This window comes from Mauremys mutica, chromosome 9 (genome assembly GCF_020497125.1).
Source record: "Mauremys mutica isolate MM-2020 ecotype Southern chromosome 9, ASM2049712v1, whole genome shotgun sequence".
Lineage (NCBI taxonomy): Eukaryota > Metazoa > Chordata > Testudines > Geoemydidae > Mauremys > Mauremys mutica.
The window spans coordinates 41940389-41965557 of record NC_059080.1 but is presented as its reverse complement, the minus strand read 5'-3'; the positions used below and the strand labels follow the sequence as shown (position 1 = coordinate 41965557).

Below are 25169 nucleotides of genomic sequence, written 5' to 3'. Positions count from 1 at the left end.
GGGAAATTAGATGTTCTATTGGAATGTGAACTTTTTCAGAACAAAAGGAGTGCTGTGTTCTCTGGCACTTGAAATTGTGTCCAAAGCATTACCAGTGCTTAGCTGATCTCTGTGCTAAGGCAGCAGCTTGCAAGGCTTGCATGTTGTGAAGTTCAGATGTCAGCTGCATGCCACTTTTCAAGTCACTAACATATGAAATCCCTTACCAATTCACACATGAACATGCCGCTAATTGCTTCTCTACCTGCTCTTCAATCTTCCCCCCATCCAAGAGTCAGCCTATAATTGTCAGTCACTGGAGACTGATGGGAACACATGCAGCAGTGACAGTAATTCATAAAAGCCAGTTCAATCCCTCACCCTCGCGATTCCTGGATTTTCCACTGCTGCCTTTTGTGTAAGTGTAGTGTCAGTTGTCCTAGCGTTAGGATCCTTCATTTGCTCTAGTTGCTGTAGGTCAGCTCCATACAAGTAACTGAACTCAACAAGAGCATCCTATGTATGCTGAACTATTGTGATCTTTTTTTCTTTTATTGTGGAGTTGAGAGTGGCAGGGTAACTGTAGGATCTGTTGAGGAATTTTGCCAGCAGCATCTTGCAATGTTCCTGTTACAGTATACAGGTACAGTATATACTTTGCTCTCTTCCCCCATGAAAATACATTTCCCTGTGGTATTGCTAGGTGATCATTGTTATATTGGCTTGATAGTGGCAGTCATGTGTTATGCAGACCTTATCTACAGTGGGTCTCGCAGTTTTCTATGTATTTTGAACTGATAATCCTGATTCCCCAGTTGTACATGGGTTTCTTGCCTTGAATTGCACGTCTGAGGTCTGCTACTACTATTAGGTTATCACCTGGGGAGCTTGCATTGAAAAGCAATTTTCAAGCATTTGGCATTTTTCTGTTCCCCTCCCATGTTTCTTCACTTTACATTTTCTAGTTTATTGCAATAGATTTGGAATGCACTTTAGAATGAGGACTTAAAGTGAATTCAGAATAGCAACTTCTAAACATTTTCCTATCTATTCGATTTTGAAACAAATGGCATTTAAACAGAGAACTATCACGTAATTTCTTCCCCAACAGCTACTGACAGAAATAAAAAAAGAAATAAATTGCTAGCAAAATGGTTACAGAGAAGCAGATCATCTTTTGGCATCAAGTTATTTCATGGAATAGACCTAAGAGAAACCCATTAAATATCACAAAATGTCACCTTTGTGTAATACCATAAGTATTCAAGATTTCCTTGACATTTCTAAACACAGACATTGTTGCATTGTTAGAAATAAATGTGATGCCAGAACAAAGACTACAAGGCTTATAGTTCAGGCTGGTGAATATTGCTTAATGTTGGGGAAAAATTTTTTCTAGTAAGTCCTGGGCCAGTTCATCCACCCCTCCATCCCACTGTGCAGTGTCATTACTTCTATAGGGTATTCTTTTGTAAGTTTGTGTTCAAATAAATGATGTTGATAAGAGTAAAGGAAGTGAAGAATAGGACCCATTTCTGTTTTCACTGAGTGACAGTCAGGTAGTATTTAGACTTGAATATGTGCATTGATTTTTTTCTCTCTCTGCTAAGTGGATATCAGGGAGATGAAGTGTAGGGATCTGAGTCACAGTGTTTCAAGATTACTGTTTCAGAACAATGCAGTAAATCAGCTGTCTAGTCCAGCAGCTGGTGAATTGAATTGTGTTCAGTTAGACCAATAGACTTGTATACAGTGTCTGTGCCTCCAACTGATTGAAAAAGCTTCATTCTCTTTTCTGCATTGGTTAGCTTGTTTCATTAAAGACACTTAAAACTTTTGCCAGCATAACTATGTCTATTAGGAGTGAAAAAATCACACCCCTAATAGGCATAATTACAACTCTGCTCCGATATAACGTGACCTGATATAACATGAATTCGGATATAACGAGGTAAAGCAGTGCTCCAGCGGGGGAGGGGAGTGCAGGGCTGCACACTCCGGTGGATCAAAGCAAGTTCGATATAATGCGGTTTCACCTATATCGTGGTAGCATTTTTTGTCTCCTGAGGACACCGTTATATTGAGGTAGAGGTGTATGTCCACAAAAGCTCTAAGTTATAGCAGCAAAAGACCTTTTTGCCAGTATAAATAACATCTCCAGTAGGGGGTATTTGGTGGTTTAGCTCAGTGGCTCTCAACCTTTCCAGACTACTCTACCCCTTTCAGGAGTCTTATTTGTCTTGCATACCCCCAAGTTTCACATCACTTAAAATCTACTTTTTTACAAAATCAGACATAAAGATACAAAAGTGTCACAGCACACTGTTACAGAAAAATTGCTGACTTTCTCATTTTTACCATATCATTATAAAGTAAATCACTTGGAATATAAATATTGTATCTACATTTCAGTGTATAGTATATAGAGCAGTATAAACAATTAATTGTCTGTATGAAATTTTAGTTTGTACTGACTTCGCTCATGCTTTTTCTGTAGTCTTTTGTAAAACTAGGTAAATATTTAGATGATTTGATATACCCCCTGGAAGACCTCTGCGTACCCCCAGGGTTACGTGTACCTCTGGTTGAGAACCACTGGTTTAGCTATACCAGCAAACCTTTTCCAGTGGAGACAAGGTCTAACTAAGTGTTGGAGATCTGCTTGCCTGATGGTTTCAATGTCTTATTGAATAATTTTTATCCAACAGAGCCATGTGCACATCCCTGAAAGAAAGGCTTCTGTGTTTTCTGTAGTTATGACTGAATCAAAGCAGTACATTCTCTTTTGGGATTTTACAAAACAAAAAATAAATAGGAAGATGCAGAGCATGATAGAAAATATGTAAAGTGTTTTTCCTAGAAATAGGATAATTTCTTACTTAACTGAATAATACAAATAAGACTGACTTGAGTTCTCACACTATGGTTACTATCTTACCAGAAGAACTTTTTCTTGGCAATTCAGTGCCTTGAAGAATATAGCAGTCACTTACTACAGTCATCATGTCAGGAGATGTATTAAATAATGAACAAAACTGAAATTCCAGAGCTTTTAGGTTTAAAAATCTCATTTCCAGTAAAGAACTACAATTCCTTGTGATTCTAGGGTCATGTTAATCAGTGAGAACCAAACTTATTTAAATAAATCTTTAAGAACCAGTGCAGCTGGTGCTTTAACAATGAACTAAGTCAGTAGTTCTCAACTATTTTTGTTGGAATCCTGCTGAGATAGATTGACAGATTCTCCCCCGCCCCATCCTATGTCATGTAATGGTGCAAATTTGCTACTTTCTCTATTCCACTTTCTATGATTGGGTCGTTTTTCAGAAGGATCTGCACTAGGAATTATTTTGGGGGAAATTCTATGATCTGTGCTATACAGGTCATCAGACTAATGGTCCAATAGAATCTGTGACTTCAATAAAGTTTTCCCTTACTCAGAATGGCTGCCAGTGTCTATAACTTGCCATGGGATTGAAGCTTCTGATGACCACTACCTCACTACTGTGACGGGGTGCCTCTGGTAATGATAGCTGCTATTTCCATTTGTTTCAGTTGGGATTGAAGCCCAGGCTACCCTTGGGAAGATGGATGCCATTTCACTGCCTGCCTTTATGCTTCTCGACCTTCAAACCTGCTGGCGTGTGACACACCCCATATAAATGTGTGACAAATGACTGCAATACACAACAGAACACAGGGATTGCACATTGAGCCTAATTATTATTTTCATTTATTCATATTACAGTAATGCCTAGGCCTGGTCTATGCTGGAAAATTAGGTCATTTAACTATGCCACTCAGGGGTGTGAAAAATCCACACCCCAGAGCATAGTTTAAATGACCTAATCCCCGGTGTAGAAGCACTAGGTTGACAGAATAATTGTTCCATTGATTTAGCTGTTGCCTCTTGGAGTGGTAGATTACCTATGCTGACAGGGGAACCCCTCCCAGTGACAAAGGTAGTGTCCACACTGATGTGCTGTAGTGGTGCCAGTGTAGCATTTCAGGGGTAAACAAACCCTGAGATTGAGACCCCATCGTGTACAAATCTTGACTAAGCCTGGAAGAGTTTACTGTCTAAATAGACAAAGGGTTGAAGAAGAAAGGGATATAAATACAAACAAAATGAGTAATGTGATAGTTGGGAAATGTTATGTTAGTACACCTCTACCCCGACCTGATATAAGGCGGGTTTGCATACAAGGCGGTAAAGCTCTGACACGCTGCTCTGAGCAGCGTGTTAAGGGTGCCAGGGCAGGCCAGGGCCGAGGGGTTCGATAAGGGGCAGAGGGTCTCGGGGGCGGTCAGGGGCTCTCCCCCAGGGTCTGGGGGGCAGGAGCTGTGGGATGGCACTTTTGGGGGCCCTGCAGTCCCAGAATGGCCCAGGGGACTAGCGGGGGGCCGGGAGCAGCCTGCTTTGCTTCCTTCGCCCTGGCCCCAGCCGTGTCGCTCAGGGGAGAGGGCTTGGGGCAAGGAATCCCCCCGCACTCACCAGCAGCATCGGAAGCGGAGCATCCTGGCCCCAGCCCGCTCCACTCTGCCACCTCCGAGCCGTGACGTTCCGCTTCCCGCCGCAGGTGAGTGTAGGAGGTGTCCTTTCCCCAACCTCTCTGCACTCACCTGTGGCGGGAAGCGGAGCGATGCAGCCCCAGCCCGCTCCGCTTTCCTTGCCCCGGCCCTAGCCCCAGCCGTGTCGCTGGGGGGCGGCTGGGGAAAGGTCCTGCACTCACCTACCCGGTGGGAAGTGGAGCTGGCGGAGTGGAGCTGGCTGGGGCTGGGCTGCTCAGCTTCCCGCCGCTGGTGAGTGCAGGGAGGTTGGGGGAAGGATGCCCTCCGCACTCACCTGCGGCGGGAAGTGGAGCGCCACGGCTGGGAGGTGGCAGAGTGGAGTGGGCTGGGGTGGGGATGGGGTTAGGGGTCAGAGCAGTCAGGGGACAGGGAGGTTGGGTAGGGGGTGGGGTCCTGGGGGTGATTAGGGACGGGGGTCTCTGGAGGGGGTGGTCTGGGAACAAGGAATGGGGGGGCCAAAGCAAGTTTGATATAACACGGTCTCACCTATAACACGATGAGATTTTTTTTGTCTCCCGAGGACCGCGTTATATCGGGGTAGAGGTGTACTATTTTTGTTTAGTGTTTTTTTTTTTAACAACCTGAGAAAGGGGGCTTTGGATTATGATTTTTCACAATAAACTGTTGTCAAGATTGCTATCTCCCTGCAACTAAATAATGAGAACTGGAATTCTGTCATGTGCTGCTATAAATTTGTCTTTTATAAATTCAACATGGAATGAAAATCTTTGTCATTACAAAACAAAATTATTTCATTGTTAACACCAAAAAGTTATTTAGAGATTCAATACTAACCAAGTTCATATTTGTGGTCATTTTTTTATACACAGCCTGGAAAATATTGTTGTTAATGCATCAATATTAATGTCATAATGCAAAATTTTAAACGTAATTCACAGTTTACAAGAGTCATCTGTATTGACTCAGGGTGCTTTCAACATTAAAATGCTTAAAAAAGAAAAATCAGCCTTGAAGCCAAACCTGTTTCCATGCAGTTTCAAAACTTTTAGTGCACCCAGCTGAACGAAGAAAACAGTCCTCCAACGCCAGCCAAAGAAGCTGTAGCAGTCAACAGCTGAGATGCAATTTCCATGTATGGCTGTTCTTATACCTGTCTGTTCATTCCCTTTGGGGCACCTGCCATTGGCCACTGTCAGAGGACAGGATACTGGGCTTGATGGAGCTTTGGTCTGACCCAGTATGGCTGTTCTTATGTTCTTCTTATGTTCTTATATGTTGTCACTTGGCTTGCGTGTGTGCATGTGCGCAGATAGCTGGTATAGCAGACATCTAATGTAGTTGAGTGCTGATGGCTGGAACGTTGTTGACGTAGTAACGCTGTTCAGACTTCTCAGTGCTTCTGTTTTTGCTTATTTTTTGCCGCAGATAAGGCGGTCTGCTTGTTCAACAGACTTTGATGTTGCTTATAAAGAAAGACCACAGGCATTGTTCAGTGACAAAAGGCACTTGGCCAGGTTTATTGCTAATACCCTGGTTCTGTGAGACCTGGCTCCATGGTTACAGGTGCGCTAATACAAGAGCAAAGAACAGCTCAATCAGCAGCTGGAATTTCTGCTGTCCCCGTGGCCGAATAAAGGGTTAAGGCAAAGTACCCCTCCAATTATAGGCTAAGGCAAACAACTGGAATACACAACTTACATTATATTCATACTCATTAGCATATTTTCATAAAATCATATAGAGTGCAACGTCACACCTGGTACACTAGCAACAGCTTTGCCAAGTTCATGTACTAGAGAGTGAACTTGCAAGCATCTGCTTTAATACATGGCCTAACTTTGGTTCGCAGCATCTGGTTCAGGCCTTAAATCTTGCACCAGGCCCAGTGCTCCAGGCTCTGCTACACCACAATCACGTCCTTCTTTGAGCAATGCTCCCTATATGTATTCCACATGTTAGTGCACATGTGTGCCATGCGCCTGACTTTAGAAGTTTCTTTCCCAGTAGTGTCTGTTGACCCACACATGCACAGTATGTCTCCTTGTGCGCCTGACTGATTGTACAAGGGACAGTGTGGGTTGACGCCACTACAGTTTCCTCATAGAATCATAGGATTGGAAGGGACCTCAGAAGATCATCTAGTCCAACCCCCTGCTCAAAGCAGGACCAATCCCCAGATTTTTACCCCAGTTCCCCAAATGGCCCCCTCAAGGATTGAACTCACAACCCTGGGTTTAGCAGGCCAATGCTCAAACCACTGAGCTATCCCTCCCCCTTCAGACTGCCGCATGGCCTGAGTCTGAGCCCCTATTCCTCCTTCACTCTTATCCAGAGAAGAGAGTTACCTTTATTGTAAATAATTTAGACTTAGCTTATGCTATATAGCTTATTGGGAGAGTTAATATAGTTGATATAGTGATTATAGTTGTAGCATAGTCTGTAGTTTAGTAAAACCCCTCCCCAGTTGGGGGACTCGATCCCTCATCACTGCTCAGGATCCTGGGTTTCAAGAGCTTCGTCTCCTGCCCTCATTCCTTTTCCCTCTGTAACGAGCAGAGAAGCACTACTGCCTGGGAGAAGCACACATCTCGGCGAAGTGTATCATCTGTAAGTCCCCTCTGCCCAGAACCAGAGAGGCCAGTGGGCTCCGTCTCTGCACGTTCCTGATGGAAGAGGCAATGAGGCCTCCAATTCACTCGGCTTCTGGCCAGGGAGACCACCCTGTACAGTGGCCTCCACAGTCTAGCAATGGCCCTCTGAGCATGAACCATTGGGTGGAACTGTTGGCACCGAAAAGTAAGAACAAGTCCCACCATGAGAGCAAGAAACACTCTCATGGGCACAAGAGCAGATCCCTGCAGAGGATTGCGTATAAGAGGCATGTTTCCTCCCAGAGCTGTGCCAGGTCAAGAACAAATAGTCTCAAACCAACCTAATAGCTTTCTTTTACAGGGTAACAAGGGATGGGGGGAAGTGGTAGATGTGGTATGTCTTGACTTTAGTAAGACTTTTGATACTGTCTCTCATGACCTATAAACCAACTAGGGAAATATAACCTAGATGGAGCTACTATAAGATGGGTGCAGAACTGGTTGGAAAACCATTCCCAGAGAGTAGTTACCAGTCAAGCTGGAAGGGCACATCAAGGGGAGTCCCACAGGGATGAGTTCTGGGTCTGATTCTGTTCAATATCCTGATCAATGATTTAGATAATGGCAGAGAGAGAACACTTATAAAGTTTGTGGACACTACCAAGGTGGGAGGGGTTGCAAATGCTTTGGAGGATAGGATTAAAATTCAAAATGCTTTGGACAAACTGGAGAAATGGTTTGAAGTAAATAGAATGAAATTCAGTAAGGGAAATGCAAAGTACTCCACATAGGAATAAACAATCAGTTGCACACATACAAAATGGGAAATGACTGCTTAGGAAGCAAGACATGTGAAGTAATTCTTTCACTCTACTCTGCATGGATTAGGCTGCAACTGGAGTATTGTGTCCAGTTCTGGGCGCCACATTTCAGGAAAGATGTGGACAAATTGGAGAAAGTCCAGAGGAGCACATCAACAGTGATTAAAGGTCTAGAAAAATATGCTCCTCTAATGTGGTTAGTTACTACCCTTTACCTTGTACATGTTGGTTCGATCAAAATATCTCTATCCATCACCCTGTCATCCTGACCTTATCTTTAGGAGGGGTTAGTGTGTCCCTGTATTATTTTTGGGGAGTGTATTTATACTAAATTTGGTATTGGAGTATTCTGGTACTACCCATCTGGAATGTGTTCACATGAATACTCAGTGCCTAGGAGTGCTTGTGTTTTTGCAACGCCAGCCCAGTTCTTGCCAAGTTTATGTATTGAATAGTGAAACTGCAGGCATCTGCTTTGTAACAGGGCCTGACCTTTGCTCGTAGCCTGATTCTTGCTAACTTTGCTATATATCAGTAGGACCTGCCTTTAATTTGGGCCTTAGGCCTTACACCAAGCCCTTATACCTGGCCTCATGTCTCAGGCTCTCTTTTTCTGCTACATCTGGGTAATGTCACAGCCTCCCTACATCAGAGAGTGGGGTCTGACAGTTTTACTCAGCCCCTCCAAAGAATATTTTCACCAGCTGAGGGGAGAGTAGAGTGGAGCGTGTGAATTGAGTGTGAGGAGAGGCAGGGGAAGTGATGCGGGAGGAGACAGGAGAAGGAGGGTAGGGGGCAGGTTTAAGATGGGGGAGAAAGTGGATGGGGGAGAGGAGGGGCAGAGGGCAGGTGTAAGGTGGGGCATGGAAGGGAGAGGCAGGGCTCCAGGACTATAATATTTAGCACTGTCACTATTAATATCTGAGCATCTATTGTCTCTTCTGGTGTTAAATTCTAGGAATCTATGAAAAGCATAGGTAGGGAAAGTGTCCCCACCAGGAACCCCCATAACTTGCACACTATGGAGATCCCCAGCATTTTCCCCCAGTGCTACATAGAGCAGCTGGAGAGTGAGGCCAGAGCTACAGGAGACAGCTGCAGTGGTAGGTTGGGTACTCTGGGCACCAGTCAGCACATTCGTGAATATGCTTGGCAGAATTTGATTTTTTTAAAATATAATTTTGATGGGTAATATCAATGTTTGTTTTTCAGCATTTTTTGTATTTTTATACATTTAAATTTTCAGTTGCATAAAATTATGGGGTTCAAGCATTTTTTTCTGGTTTGTATTGATATAAATTTTCAGAGTGGTGAGAACTTATGAGGGACCAGACAAAAATTACGTAATGAGAGTAGACATTGAGATTTAAAAAGCTAACGTTTTATGACCATTAAAATACAAATTGTCAGCATTACATGTCAAAATAGAAAAAGCTAATATACTTAAATCAAACTCTAAGTTCTCATTTTACTTACTTTGCCTATCTGTAAATTTCAACTATTATGGATGGAAATATGTTTTGTGTGTGTCTAGTGAAATCAGTGTTTGGCGACATATACTAAGAAGAATCGATTCCTTCCAAGCTTGTTCGTGAATCATAGTTGGTGGTGGAAGTGCTGATGGGGTTAGTGGGCTCATAGGGCAAGACAGGATGTGGAGTGGGTCTTGATTAGGACCAATCAAAGTCCTCTTGTCCCCTTTTCAATGGATGCATTTTGAGAGAGATTCATTGGTTTCTTTTGCACATTCTTATTTACTTAAGGAAATTGGTATACTGTGCACGGAATGTCATTTACACACATTAGTAATTTTATAATATAAAAAACCAGCTTGTTTAATTGGCAAAGAATGTATCCTAAATGGAGGGCTATGAGAAGGCAGAGTCTGAACTTCTGAAACAAAGCTGGTGTTTGGGAGTTATCTGTGTGAGGGAAAAAATACTGAACATTTTTTAAACGTCAAGCTCTTTTTAATGCTGATGCTGACATACTTCAATAAATCCTCTGGATTTTGTTCTCTGTTTCCGAAAAGCTTCCACCACTGAACTGGAGAGTGATCATAATTTCTGTCCCAGAGGAAAATGAGCAAATCACAAGCTTCTGGAAAAGGCGTTTAGAGAAGACCAGTGTTGCCACTCCTGACACTAAGCCCAATAGTCTGAAAACAGTTATTCATAGATTCTAAGGCCAAAAGGGACCACTGTGATCATCTAATCTGACCTCCTGCATAACACAGCCCATAGAACTTCTCCAGAATTGTTCCTGTTTGAAATAGATCAGATCTTTTAAAATGGCATCCAATCCCGATTTAAAAATTGACAGTGATGGAGAATCTACCACAACCCTTGGAATGTTGTTTCAATGGTTAATTACCCACACTATTGAAAATTTGTGTTTTTATTTCCAGGTAGAATGTGTCTAGTTTCAACATTTCCAGCCTTTGTCTGCTGTAATGAAGAGCTCATTCTCAAATATTTGTTCTCCTTGTAGATACTTATAAACTGATCATCACATCTTAATTTTCTCTTTGTTAAAATAAATAGATTGAGTTCCTTGAGTCTGTTACTAGAAGTCATGTTTTCCAATCCTTTAATCATTCTCGTGGCTCTTCTCTGAACCCTCTGCAATTTGTCAACTTTCTGTGAACACCAGAATTGGATACAGTCTTCCAACAGTGGTCGCACCAATGCCAAATACAGAGATATATAATCTATCTACTCCTATTTGAGATACCCCTGTTTATGCATCCTAGGATTGCATTAGCACTATTGGCCAGAACATCTCACTGGGAACTCAGCTGATTATCCACTGAGCTCCCAAGTCTTTTTCAGAGCCAGTGTTTCTCAGCATAGAGTCCCTCATTCTGTATGCATTTTGTAAAGTTGCTCTGCCTGGTTGAAGGAACATAAATCCACACCGTGTAGAGGTTAAGCATAGGAGTTTATTATGCACAGCTCAGGCGGAGTGTCACCTTGCTTATTAGGCTCAGAGACACTGTTACAATGGAATATATGGATTTTTCCATGGGCGGGGGAAAGTGACGGGGTAGGCAGTTCCACACCCCAGGATAGGTTTAGCCGCAAGACAAGATAGCACATTAGCCAATGGTTAACAGGTCACATAATGGCTCCGCCCATGGTCTCAAGTTAACATTTAATTAATACTGTGATAAAATGTTATTAGTATAAAATATATATGTTGAATTCTGATTTGGGGTTCATAGGAATGAAGCAACTCCTTTGATTGTTCAACAGGTACATTTCTAGGGGTTAAAGCAAGGAAACAGTGGAAGTATATGACAATAAAGATTGTCCCCTTTGTGTTTTAAGGCAGGCATTCATCCCTGGCAAAGGGAGGTGGGAGGAATCCATATCTTATACTGACTTGTGCCAACCTTTCATAAACTCAAGGTTGGATCTGTGGGAACAACATCTTCCTAGAAAAGAAACTAACAACTGAAACAGGGCTTCTTTGTTCAATCTGCAACTTTGAATAAGACACAATTATTTAGTTCTCAGCTCCAGCACCTGGCAATTTGCTGACTAGGCTTATTTTGGCAAAGCAAGGTTATCTTTTGTTTATTCTACTTCTCTTAGCTATTCACTATTTGCTAGGCCTCTGGTCTCTTGACCAAACTCTGGATTTTGGGCCTGGAAAAGAGCTGGCACAATCCATGTACCAGGTTGTTATATAAAATGCACATGGATTTTAATAAACCCTTCACTGGTGCACACTATCTAGATGGTGACCCAAACCAGGGGCGTCGATATGGGGTGGGCAAGGGGCCATGGTCCTCCCACTTTTAAAAGTGGATGGGCCTGGCCCATCCACTTTTTGCCACTGGCCCTTCCCCTCCTCTTACCCCTGAGGCCCGGAGAACCTGGGCAGCTGTGGGGAGATGTGGACCATCCACATGCCTGGGGTGGAGGGGCCTGAGAGCAGCCCCTGGCCCTTGTCCCCACCCCCTGGACCTCCTGCCCAACAGCTGCTTGGACGGCTGTTACCATGGCCTGGCTGCAGCGCTTCGGTCTCCAAGACTCCATCCCCAGGCCAAGCCGGAGTCGGGATAAGAGCCGCATGGGCAGCTGTGGGGAGCTGCCAACCCTCCACCTGCCTTGGGAGGAGGTCAAAGACACGGGCTAGGGGCTACTCTTGGGGGGCCCTCCCATCCTAGGCAGGGGGAGGGGCCCAGGCTCCTTGGCTACAGCTTGGCCAGGGGGCAGGGCCTTGAGGGGAAGAGGAGGGGCAGGGGCAAGGCCACAGAGGTGCAGGGCCTCGTTCCCCACCCACTTTTAGGAAGAAACTCATTCCTGGCGCAAACATGGGATGGTATTCTGTACAAAAGCTCCCACCAATGTTAAATTGGAGCTGCCCCATGTTAGAGCAGTGATGGGACAATTCCCTGGTATTTTTAGTGCAGGTGCCGTGAGAAAAGCAGATTTCTGAAAAGAATTCCAGCCCATTGTACGAGGTAGAGAGGTTGAGTTGTTCTGAAGTAAAATATTCTGTCTCTTGGCAAGCTCCATTTGCCATTTTCACACAGACACTGGAAAATGTTTGTTTTGCATTAGGTCACCATATTTCTTAAGTGACAAATTGCTATACAAGGTGGGAACTCTGTCTTTCTATGTGTTGTACAGCATCTAGGACAGTGGGGTCTCAATCCTGACTGGAGCTTCTGAATGCTACTGCATAGTTATTTTCTTAGTTAGCTGTAGTTTTTGTGCACTAAACCTATCATCCCTCTTTTGCACAAGGAAAAGGCACTGCTTCCTTTAGCCCAGAGTTTGCAAATCATTTACATTTATATATAACATATTATTGCTTGTGAACTTCATGACCTGTCAAAGTTCAGGTATTTATAATGAGGTTTCAGACGTTTATATGGTGATATTTAACCCTCACAATAGGAATATCAGAGCTCAACCTTATAGGTGTTTTAAGTGTGTGTTGAAATCAAACACTCGTTCTACGCAATAGGGGCTGAAATAGTAGCCGGCCACCTGTCCAGACCGTGCATGGTTTAGCTTGGAATCCTTGCCAAGATTCCAGTCACATGTAAACACTTGTAAATGAAGAAGTTGGAATACAGCATAGCATAAAGCGGTGAGGGAAGATGAACTCCACTGTGCTCCATGATGAACTCCACTGTGAACAGTCTCATACTGTTCCTAGCAGCTTTTGCTCCGCTGTTTCACATTGCTCCTTAGACTCTTGTTGTTTAGCTGTGTGATAGGTACATAACTGAGTATCTCTTGCAAAACTCTCAAACTCAGAGTCTAGTGCTGCTTCATGTAGCGGAATTTCAGTTGAGAGGCCTCTGCATAGTCCAACTTGTTGGACAAGCTTCCAGAACGATCTGGTGAGTCGTAGCCATTGGAGCACTCTCCCTTCCTTGTCTCCCCACTCATGGAAGGTTCCAGAGGTACACAAGGGGGAGAGAAAGCCCTTGACTCTGAGCGATTTGCCAAAGCGTTTCTGGCCATCAGGCATCTCTAGGTTAAGAGAATCTAGTATTGAGGGCCTGGTCCTGTCTTCTCTGGAGAGCCACTTACCAAAGTGGTTCTGTGCCCAGAGGGAGCAGCGCTGATGTCCTTGGATACCTCCAGGTTGATGGAGTCCAGTAATGAGAATCTGGCATCCATTGTCTTTCAAGAACCACTTGCCAAATGGTTCTGCGCAGGGGCAGCGAGTTGTATGGGCCCGTAGTGCCCGGGCTCCAGCAACATTCAAGGCCCAGGGGCCTGGCTCCACCAATGTTTGGGGCTGGGTCTCGTCCCCAGCCCCACCTGCCACCCCTCCCCACACCTCTCCTGAGTGTCCCCCGACCCCACTTGCTGCCCCTCGGTCCCAGAGTGTCCCTGCCTTTCCCCTGCAGCTCCAGGCCGACTCCACTCTGCTGGCTCCCAGCAGCAACTGCTGCTGCAGGGTCCTAGTGCCCCCTATCCACTAGTGGCACGGCAGGCTGCCCTTACCATGCCCTTCCACCTCAGACCCTTACATTTTCTGGCAGGACCCTCCACCAGCACAGGGGGGCCCCCTGCCTGCAGTCACCGCTCCTGCCCCACGCTGGGCAAGGGGCAGCCCCATCCCTTACCCCCAGTGAGGCTACAGTGAGGGGCAGCAGCAGGGGAGGAGGTGCACATGTGATGGCAGCCACCCCCCGGCACCCACCATAGGGGAGGCGAGGGGGCTTCCTGGACCTGAGAGGGGCCCTAGGAGCATGTGCAGTGACAGTGATGCGGGGTGAATGTTGCCGGGGGGAGAAGGGGACCCCTCCTTCAGAGCTCACTGCTGCCGGCGGGGATAGGGCTGAGGGAGGGAGTCCTCTCTGGCCCCAGCTCTGGGGCAGCCTGCCTGCACCCCAAACTTTTCATCCCCAGCCCTGTCCCACCCCAGAATCTGCACCTCTCCACCCCAACCCTTTGCCCTAGCCCTGAGCCCCTCCCACACCCCAAACCCCTGATCCCTGGCCCCAGCCAGAGCCGTCATCCCCCGGTACCCTAACCCTCTGCCCTAGCCCTGAGCCCCCTCCCAAACCCCTCATCCCCAGCCACACCCCACAGCCCTCACCCCTGCACGCCCTCCCTCTGCACCCATTCCCATCCCCAAACTCCCTCCCAGAGCCTGCACTCCCTCCCACTTCCCACACACCCCCTCCTGCCCCCAAACTCCCTCCCAGAGCCTTCACCCCTCCCTCTGCACCCCCTCAAACCCCCAAACTCCGTCCCAGAGCCTGCACCCTCTTACCTCCTCCTGCACCCCCACCCTCTGCCCCAGCCTGGAGCCTGCACCCAAACTCCTTCCCAGAGCCTGCACCCCCACCCCCTTCCCAAACACCCCCTCCTGCTCCCAAACTCCCTCACAGAGCCTGCACCCCTCACCCCCTCCTGCATCCCCACCCTCTGCCCCAGCCCAGAGCCTACACCCAAACTCCGTCCCAGAGCCTGCACCCCTCACCCCTGCCTACGTCCCCACCCATTGCCCCAGCCCAGAGCCTGCACCCAGCACCCAAACGTCATCCCAAAGCCTGCACCCCAGAGCCCCTCCCCCACCCAAACTTCTTCCCAGAGCCTGCACCCCAATCCCCTGCCCCAGCCCAGCGCCTGCACCCCAGACCTCCTCCCCCAACCCAAACTCCCTTCTAGAGCCTTAGGCAGGTGGGGGCGGAGTTTGGGTGGGTGGAGTTTGGGGGGTCAGGTTCTGGGCACCACCAAAATTTCTACAAACCTGCCACCCCAATTCTGTGGTTCTGCTGCTGCACCATCTCACCACTGTTGTCTCTGTCACTGCCCCATTTGCTGCTGCTCACACTGCTCTCACTGCCACTGCTTGCCGTTTGCTGACGTCCCTGCCTCTTGATGCAATGCTGTGTTCCGAGATTCCATCCTTTAGCCCAGTTCTTAGAGATTTCACTGGCTAGTGGGGAACCCAACTGCTTCTGTGTGCTTTGTACTGTCTCTCACTGCGACACTGTCCCCACATCAAGTGTAAGGTTCAGCCCCTAGACCGCTCATCTGTGATTTCAGCTCTTGTGATCACTGAACTGAAATAAGGACTCTAAATTGCATCTGGTCTGATCAGATCCATCTTTAAACACTGGAGGGGGAGGGTCAAATGTAGGGTGACCAGATGTCCTGATTTTATAGGGACAGGCCCGATTTTGGGGGCATTTTCTTATATAGGCAACTATTGCCCCCCACTCCCTGATTTTTTTACACTTGCTATCTGGTCACCCTAGTCAAATGGCGTCTAGAACTCTTTAAACAGAGTTCAAGACTAATGTGAATTTTAACCCAAAACAGCTGGAATTTATCACTTTGTCAAAGCAGATCTCTGCTGATCATCTAGGCCAGCATTTCCCAAACCGTGGGTCACAATCTCAAGTGGGGTCACACCATCAGCATAGGTGGTGAGGTGGTCCCAAGTGTGCGCAGTATGCCATTGTGCTCCATGCATGTGTGCGAGTCAAGGTTCATGGAGGATGTCATTTGGCTGTACATAATGGTATCTGCACAGCAGGATGTCACACACCATATGTATGAGCGTATGCTGTGCAGAGGATACCATTATGTATAGCCAAATGACATCCTCCATGCTGTCCGGGGTCATGGGGAAAAAATAGTTAATTAAAATGGGGTCATGCCAGTAAGTAGCCGGGGAGCCTCTGACCTGAGTAAAGTAAGTGTGTCTATGCAAGTACAGTCAGTTCCTTATGTCTTTTCCCCCAGTTCATCAACAGGGCAGGGAGGGGGAACTCATTCAACCCTGGCTTGCTGTGATAGCTATCAGACAAATCCCTGGAGAACAGAATGAGGGAAAGAATCCTGCACTAGCCCCTCAGGGCATGCAGTATATGGTATCTGTTGTGTCTTTTCTTCTCCAATTTCTGAGATACTCTATGAAGATCACGAAAATCTGAAAATATCCCCCTAATGAGTTATTTCTCTTTTACAGGATTAAGCCAGCTGCCCTTTGATCCTGCCACTAACAACGGACCTCTGCAGTTTACCAACACCACTGGCCCTCTGGTTTCTGAAAGTGCAGTTGAGAATGGAGGGGAGTCAAGCAAGAAGAGAAAGAGAACAAACATTCCTGCAAGTGAGCCAGACAGAAACATTATGTATTTACTGGGGAAGAGTATCTGAGGGAAACAACTGAGGCTTCTGCTTAAAATGGCAAAGCAAAGTAGCTTTTAGTTCCTGCTGTGTCAGTAATTCAGAGTTACTGGGGGATCTGTTTCTGTCACTTGTCACTGGATAGCTAGAAATAACTGGAATCACAGCTTGGTACGTGCTCAAGGCTGGATTAGCCAGCAGTAGGTTTTCTGTTTTGGATCAGATTGGTGTGAAAAATTGGTCATGGCTTCCTGTGTGCTCCCTTCACTTCTGTATATTGAGGCTAGTTGCCATTTATATATAGATATGAGGGTGTCTTCATCTGGAGAAGTGGATGTGCCAGACTCCAACACCCTGTGTGTTGTTAATCATTTTGAAATCGTGACTCAAAAATGATGACTCAGGCTCCCAAAATTAGGAGACTGGCTAAAATCATGAGCTATTAAAACACAGTAAAGGTTGAGTGCCTTTCATTTGCTTTCTGGTCTTTGAGCCTTCAGAATTCACATTTTCTTATATAGGCAACTATTGCCCCCCACTCCCTGATTTTTTACACTTGCTATCTGGTCACCCTAGTCAAATGGCGTCTAGAACTCTTTAAACAGAGTTCAAGACTAGTGTGATTTTTAACCCAAAACAGCTGGAATTTATCACTTTGTCAAAGCAGATCTCTGCTGATCATCTAGGCCAGCATTTCCCAAACCGTTAAAAAAATGAAAGCTGAGATTCTTATGTAATCTCATGATTCCGGGGACTGGGGCTTTAAGAAAAACACCAAATATTATGAGACTCTCAGTAAAATTGTGAGTTGGAAACAGTGGGTCTTTTCTCAGCTCTGCAAGCCTGCCATGTGCTGCTCAGATTGCATGTATCACTATCTGCAGAGTACCCACACTGAATCCCACATGCATTGATCCTTTTCTTGTAGGCTTGCAACCACAGGGAAGGCAATATTCCTATTCAGCCAGGTAGAATGGGAAAGAGACAGCCCATGTTATGAGGAAGACAGAGGGTCCCCAGTTCAAAAAGCTTTAAACTACACGGTCAATTTACTAGCTAATGTCTGTTTAGGTTTCTTAATATTTTTTTTTCCAGACATTATTCTTTTTCATTCGACCCATATCTATATTATCTTTGCTAAATTTGCATTGATTTCCACACTAGTTTTCCAAATCATGCAATGTTCTTGCAAGTAGCAGTGGATGGAGTTCAGGCTCCATAGCAGGTTATTATTGAATTGTGGTAATGTGATTTTTAGATCGTAACGGAATATACAGAATATCCGTAATGGTTTATTCTTAGAAATGAAAGTGGAAAAGTAAACTTTCTCTTTTTATTTCCTAGATTTGTATAGTTTGAAGGGGAAAAAAGTCCAAGATCAACCTTAACTAATGTTCAAAAAAGTTTCAGAAAGCATATTTCTCTAGTTTTCTATGATAGTAAAATAGATGGTGAATAGAAATAAATGCAGGATACTTATTTAATGTGTATACCAATTTTTACTGATGACAGGTTAATAATGAAACTTTACTATTTTCTCTGAGAAATAAAAAGCCATGAAAAATGAAAAAAAAATATAATTGGGAAAACTAAATTGTTATGGAAAATTCTCCTTTGACTTCATATTGACAATTAATTGAAACCTGTCAGAAACTGAGGTAAGAATGCTCAGGCCTAGTGGTCGGAGCAGTGGCACTCGGGCCTTGGGGTCAGAGCCGGAATTGGGAGTCAGGAGCAAGGTTGAAAGAAGGCAGGGGTAGGGCTGGGAGCTAGGCTGGAGCTGATCAGGGTTGGAACAGGACTAGGGACAACACTGGAGCAAGAGCAGGACTGGACCCTGTGGAATCTGTCACCACTGTCAGGCAGAGGAGAGTTCTAAGCCATGAAGTGATGCTGAGCAGACTGAGCTGCTGTTTTACCTGTGAGGTTTATATACCTGGTTGGAGTATCCTCAATCAGACTAGCTCCTGGCTTGTGGATTGGCTGGAGCCTAGTGCAGGAATGACTCTCACTGCATGTTGCTTGATCAGGCTACAGTTCAGGGTTGACTCCTCATTCCACAGATCCTAAGAAATACTGCTGCTGCTGTTAGGTAGATAGGAATGTAAAGACATTCCTTGTATGCAAATGAAGGTAAATGAATCCACTTGTGTGTGAATTTTCCTCTGCCAATAGACGGATAAGTAAATAAGAATGTTGTTTGACAGCTATAAAATAAATAATAAAAGTCAACATCTGTCTTCTATTTCTTTTATGTGAAATAACTTTATATCTGGAAAATAAAATAGGAAATCTATTGGTAATTGTTTCAATGAGAGAAGAACTATAATAACAATAAACCAGTTTATATGTATGCCAACTGGTTTGAACACCTCTGCTGGGCCTCTCTCTGTGTCCACCCTGTCCACCCAACAATTGACACTCCCCTCCCCTTCCTCTCCTGAGAAGGGCTTTTTAAAGGTTCTTTTGATCTCTTCATTCCCAGATTAGCAGAACAGCTGTGTCACTTCAACCTGGAGCCAGGAGTCACTGTCTTGTAATTGCCCTCCTTGTGTGTTGGGAGGCTGCTTGTCTTGATCTATTGTGCTCTTTTCCTGCTTGTTTTACTCATTGCCCCCTATTAAGCTTGAACAACACATTCGTATAAGGAGGTCTTATAACCCAATATACAATAACTCCACTTCAGTGGCTAGGTAACACACAGTGTTCATAAAATTATAAATTTCAGTATTGTTAGATTATTAGATACCAATTCAATGTCTGTCAGAGATTTGTCAGCAGTGACCTAATATTAAAAACCAGAACATTCAAAGTAAAGGTTCCAGTATACAAAACAAACCCAAAACATTCCAAAGCATTCACAATTTAGGTCACTAGAATTACCTTCATTTGCCCAATAGCTCTGTCAGCCTCCCACCTTCCCAAATACCAAGTTTGGAAGCTGTATTATTTCTGGATGAAAGCTTTTCTAACAGCTTTAAGAAATAATTTGAATGGCTTGAGTCATAGAGTTTAAGGCCAGAAGGGACCACCAGATGATGTAGTCTGACCTCCTGTATACCACAGGCCACCAGTACCACCCAGCCACTCATAAACTGAACCCAGCAACTGAAATGAGATCAAAGTATCACAGCCCACAGGAGACTAGACTGTTATGTGCCACAGGTAGAGAATAGAAGGGATTGAGGTGCGCCAGTGCCCAAGGCCCCTGCAACAGCAATAATCTTGGGACGTGACCCACACCTTTGGGACAATTCAAATTCAGAAGAGTCCCAGTGCTGTACTAATATCTTCCCCATCACTTTTTCAGAAGAGCATAAAGTTCAGTCATATGCTGAAGACCTCGTACATTTGGTGAAGGCCCTGTACTTGTAAAGTTAGTGGATGGAATATTGTAAACATGAACAACAGAGCACTGGCATATAGCAGGCTTCATACATGTATGCCTTTGACATGAAATATGATGCTTTGTCACCACATGAATCTTTTTTCTATATATATATAGGTGCTATAAATTCATGACTTTGGCCTAGCTTAGTTATATGGGCTTTGTGTCTAGTGATGTTGATTTACTTGCTGGCACATGGAATCTTTATGAACAATGGGAAATGACTGCCCTCAGCATGGATTGTGCATGGTTATAAAGAGGACCACTGTGCAATTAAGAGTAAGGGCTTTTCAGCATTATGTTGTACACGATGTGGGGTAGAGGAATAAACTCCCCTCTTCTGTGTAGTTCTGTACTCCTCCTCTTTAGACTCTTCGCTGAGGTCTGTTACTATGTCCCTCTAACCCCTCAGCCCCATCCAGCCCTATCTTCGGTCCTCCCGCCTTCTCCTTTAACTGATCTCTCTTATCTAGTTCCTATTCCTTTTGCTCTTGAATCGCTTGACTGGAGAAACCTATCCTCAGTGCCATCTCTCCTCCCCCGTTATTGCCCTTCCTTTTGTCTTCAGAGCCTTTCAGCAAGTTCACAGATTCATAGGTTCGAAAGCTGGAAGGGACCATTGTGATCATGTAGTCTGGCCTCCTGTATAACACAAACCATAGAACATTCACAAAATAATCCTTACAGCAGATCTTTTAGAAAAACACCCAATCCTGATTTCAAAATTGTCAGTGATGTAGAGTCTACCACGACTCTTGGTAAATTGTTCCAGTGGTTAATTACCCTCACTGTTAAAAATTTACACATAACTTCCAGCGTGAAGGGAAATATACTGAAAGTGGTTAATTTTTTCTGCTAATATGAAATAAATGTTTCCAAATGGGAAGGGACCAGCGCCTCAGCTGGTGTATATTGGCCGTGACCTCATTTGAGCTATGTGAGTTTACAATCCCTGAGGATCTGTGCCCCAGTTTCTATGCTTCTGTCAGAAGATGAAAAGGCTGCCTCCCCCACAAAACAGCACATCTACAAGGGCTCTGTGAGCTCCTCTCAAGAACAATGGAGGAGCTACACCTGAAACTAATAGTCATGGGGATGACACCAACCTTTTTTCTTTGGAAAGTCTTCTACAGCGTATGATGGCAGCAGCTCTTTCCCCAAGTGGCACAGTGCTGGTGCTGGGATCAAGGTCACTGTTGGTGCAGATCAGTGATTCTCAACCAGGGGTACATGTACCCCTGCAGGTACGCAGAGATCTTCCCGGGGGTACATCAACTCATCTAGATGCCTAGTTTTACAACATGCACATAAAAAGCACTAGTGATGTCAGTGCAAACTAAAATTTTATACAATGACTTGTTTATACCACTCTATATACTATACACTGAAATGTAAGTACAAATATTTATATTCCAATTGATTTATTTTACAATTATATGGTAAAAATGAGAAAGTCAGCAATTTTTCAGTAACTGTGTGCTGTGACACTTTTATATTTTTGTGTCTGATTTTGTAACCAAGTAGTTTTTAAGTGAGGTGAAACTTGGGGGTACGCAAGACAAATCAGACTCCTGAAAGGGGTACAGTAGTCTGGAAAGGTTGAGAGCCACTGGTGTAGATACTGCAGAACCTTGTTGGGTAATGTTTGCTTTGTAGAGGAACAGGCGAAGCACCAAGTTTCCAAACGCTCAAATTAATCAACTTCTCCTTTTAGCAGATGGTGTTAGAAATCTGAATGCAGATTCCACCCCAATGGGCTTGCCTATGTCAGACCTCACTGCCTGGGCCACTGCGATGAACAATCTAGGGATGGCACCGATGGGAATGTCAGGGCAGCCACTGCTGCCTGGTATGTAACTTAATTGATGCTATGTCTGTCATTAATTTACTAACTGCTGTCAGCACTGAGGACATATTTAGAGGAGTTTACCTAAACTGATATTTATTTCTGCCTCAAAAACCTACAAAGGTGATGAATGCCTAAAATACACAGACTGTGCAAGGTGACTTATCTAGAGGCCAGAGTCTAAACCAGGGGTCGGCAATCTTTGGCATGCAGCCCCTCAGGGTAATCCACTGGTGGCACAAACCTGAATGAATGTCATCAGACACCCAATGTGAAAGTTTCATAATAAAAACTTACAAATTATCATCTCAGTAATTCATAAACGATGAATGGCAGCACATTGCCAGGCTGAATAAAATACAGAACACGCCTTCATATTCTTCATGAAAGTGTTTCCAGAACTCATGATTAAGGCTGCAATTTAGTCATGGAATCCGTGACTTCCAGCAACCTCTGTGACTTCAGCCTGCCGTGGTCGGGAGCTGCAGGTTCCCCTCCTGCCTGCTGGGGCAAGAAGCTGTGGGGGCGGCAGGGAATCCGTCCAGCTCCCTACCGCGGGAGGCAGTGGAAGGCCCCCCTCCCCCCAGCTCCTGGCGGGAAGCAGCGGGGGACGCCCTGCTCCCTGACAGCAGTGGGGGAACCCTTGAGCTCTGGACTGTGGGAGATGGCAGGGAACCCCTGAGCTCCCGGCTGTTGCAGCCACCAGGGGTGGCAGGCAGCTCCGAGCTGCTGCGGAGGAACCCAAGATCCTGGCCCCTGTGGATGCTGGGAGTTGCAGGTGGGAGGGGTATCCTACAGTTCCCAGCTGCTACAGACAGCTCCTAGTCCCTGCAGCTGCCCTGCTTGAAGTAGTGTGGGGATCCGCAGATCCCCATTTTGTCAGGGACATTTTTAGTGAAAGTTAGGGACAGGTTACAGCTTCAGTGAATTTTTCTGTTTTGCCTAAGATCTATCTGTGACTTTTACTAATAATATCCGTGACAAAATCTTAGCCTTACTCATGATGCACAATACCAATATGTTTTCCAAAATCTCTCTCACACAACAACCTCAAACACCATTTCATTCCCCTCATGCGTGGAACTGTGCATACCCGTTATAAGAATGCACAAAGCATCTGTGATTTCCATTGCACATCTGGATTCAGCACCAGTCAGAACCAGTGCACTGTCTGACTGTGTGTACCGGTTCAGAAATCCAGCAGTGGCTTGAGTCTGCTCCTGGCGAAAAGCTCCATCTTCTCCTCACAGGCATTGTGCAGAGCATAGCAAGCCACATTAACACAGAGTGTGAGGAAGCAGGGCCTGCTGCAGAGCCAGCCTCTGGGCAACCTAATGAGCACAGCTAGTCTGTAGTAGGCTGCCTGATTGGCCACACCACCTGATTGATTGGAAGAAGCAGAAGACCAGCTCTGAAGTTCAATGGCTGCTCAAAGCATTTGCCAATGGCTATGATAGCTCTTGTGCCGGCTTGTTCCTAGCCTTGCCCCTGTCTTGCCTCACTCATGGTAACTCATTTCTGACCCTCAGCTCTGCCACTTGGCCTTTGACTCCGGCTCTGATCCTGGGCTCCTATTCCTGGCTACACCCCTGCTCTAATCACTAAGCCTGACTCCTGCTCCAACCACATGACTACCTGTATCTCTGACTCTGCCAGTTTGAGCAGTCCAAAAAACCCACCAATAATAAGAGAACTATACGGTAAGCATGGATCCTACAAAGGCCACTATCTCTGATACAGATAGTGGGAGCCTTGCAGACCTGAGTTGCAATCCTGCAGGTGCAGAATGTGGTGCTGCAAGCTCAAGCCGTGTTGCCTTCAGCTCTGGCCCCTACTTCCCATGAGCCCAAGCTCCTCCCGCTTGTCAAATTTTATGGCAATCACAACAAATTTCATGGGTTCCTAAATCACTGTGACCAGGAGCAGCAAATGGGAGCTTTGTGTGGGAGTTCAGAGAGGGAACATGAGCTACATTCTCTTAAACCAGAGCCAATTGCCAAAAAAACTCACAAACAAAATGAAATGGACAATGTACAGAGTCGAGCAGCAAAAATGATTAACGGTATGGAACAGCTTCCATCTGAGGAGAGATTAAAAAGCTTGGAAAAGAGATGACTAAGGCGGGGATATGATAGAGCAGGGGTGGCCAACTTGAGCCTGAGAAGGAGCCAGAATTTACCAATGTACATTGCCAAAGAGTCACCGTAATACGTCAGCAGCCCCTCATCAGCTCTGCCCCCACTCCCAGCGCCTCCCACCCACTGGCAGCCCTGCCGATCAGCGCCTCCACCTCCCTACCCGCACATCCCGATCAGCTGTTTTGTGACATGCAGGAGGCTCGGCGGGGGGAAGGGGGAGGAGTGAGGGCATGGCAGGGTCAGGGGAGGGGGCAGGGCCCGTGGCAGAGCCAGCGGTTGAGCAGTGAGCACCCCCCAGCACATTGGAGAGTTGGTGTCTGTAGCTCCATCCCCGGAGTCGGTGCCTATACAAGGAGCCGCATATTAACTTCTGAAGAGCTACATGTGGCTCCGGAGCCACAGGTTGGCCACCCCTGTGATAGAGATTTACAAAATCATGACTGGTGTGGTGAAAGTGAATAAGGAGGTGTTATTTACCCCTTCATATAACACAAGAATTAGGCGTCTCCCAATGAAATCAATAGGCAGCATCTTTAAAACACAAAAGTAAGTACTTCTTACACAATGCACAGTCAACCTGTGGAACTCATTTCCGGGGATGTTGTAAAGGCCAAAAGTATAACTGGGTTCAAAAAAGAATTAGATAAGTTCATGGTGGATAATAGCCATTAATGGCTATTAGCTAAGATGGTCAGGGTGTAATCCCGTGCTCTGAGTGTCCCTAGCCTCTGACGGCCAGAAGCTGGGAGTGGAAGATGGAATGGATCACTCAATAATTGCCCTGTTGTGTTCATTCCATCGGAAGCACCTGACATCAACCACTGTTGGAAGACAGGATACTGGGCTTTATGGACCATTGGTCTGACCAGTGTGGACCCAGTATTCTTCAGTTCTCTTATGTTCTTAGTGGTGAACAACATCTTCAGTAAGTGGGGAGCCTCAACCTGGGACCTGTTTGCCTCCCAGGAGAATAGGAAGTGCAACGTACACTGCTCCAAGGGAGTTCAAGGCCAGTAATTCAGAAGCAATGGTCTCCTACTCCCTTGGACAGACCGCTTGAACTGTGTCTTTCCTCCTACCCCACTGCTACCCTAGGTTCTTTGGAACATTATGCCCAAATGGCCCAAAAGTTCTGGTTCCCAAGTCTCTTGCAAATCTCAATCTGTTCGCTCATCAGCATTCAACCTTTCCTGGATCTCTTTGATTCAAGAGAACAGCAGGGTCAGGAATCTCAGCCTGGATGCTCTTCACCTTA

At 45.5% G+C, this 25169-nt stretch overlaps 1 protein-coding gene across 7 annotated transcripts in view; it reads left to right on the top strand.

Annotated features, from left to right (window-relative positions):
- Positions 1-25169, top strand: part of ENOX2 (ecto-NOX disulfide-thiol exchanger 2) — a 142371-nt gene that overhangs the window by 28186 nt on the left and 89016 nt on the right. For 6 of the 7 annotated variants that reach the window (XM_045029819.1, XM_045029821.1, XM_045029817.1 and 3 more), the window contains 2 exons: positions 16382-16525; positions 21645-21779. In XM_045029819.1, coding sequence (XP_044885754.1) covers positions 16382-16525; positions 21645-21779 — 279 coding nt within the window. Of the gene's footprint in view, positions 1-16381; positions 16526-21644; positions 21780-25169 lie in introns of those variants that run through there. The other variant, XM_045029818.1, reaches the window with a different exon arrangement.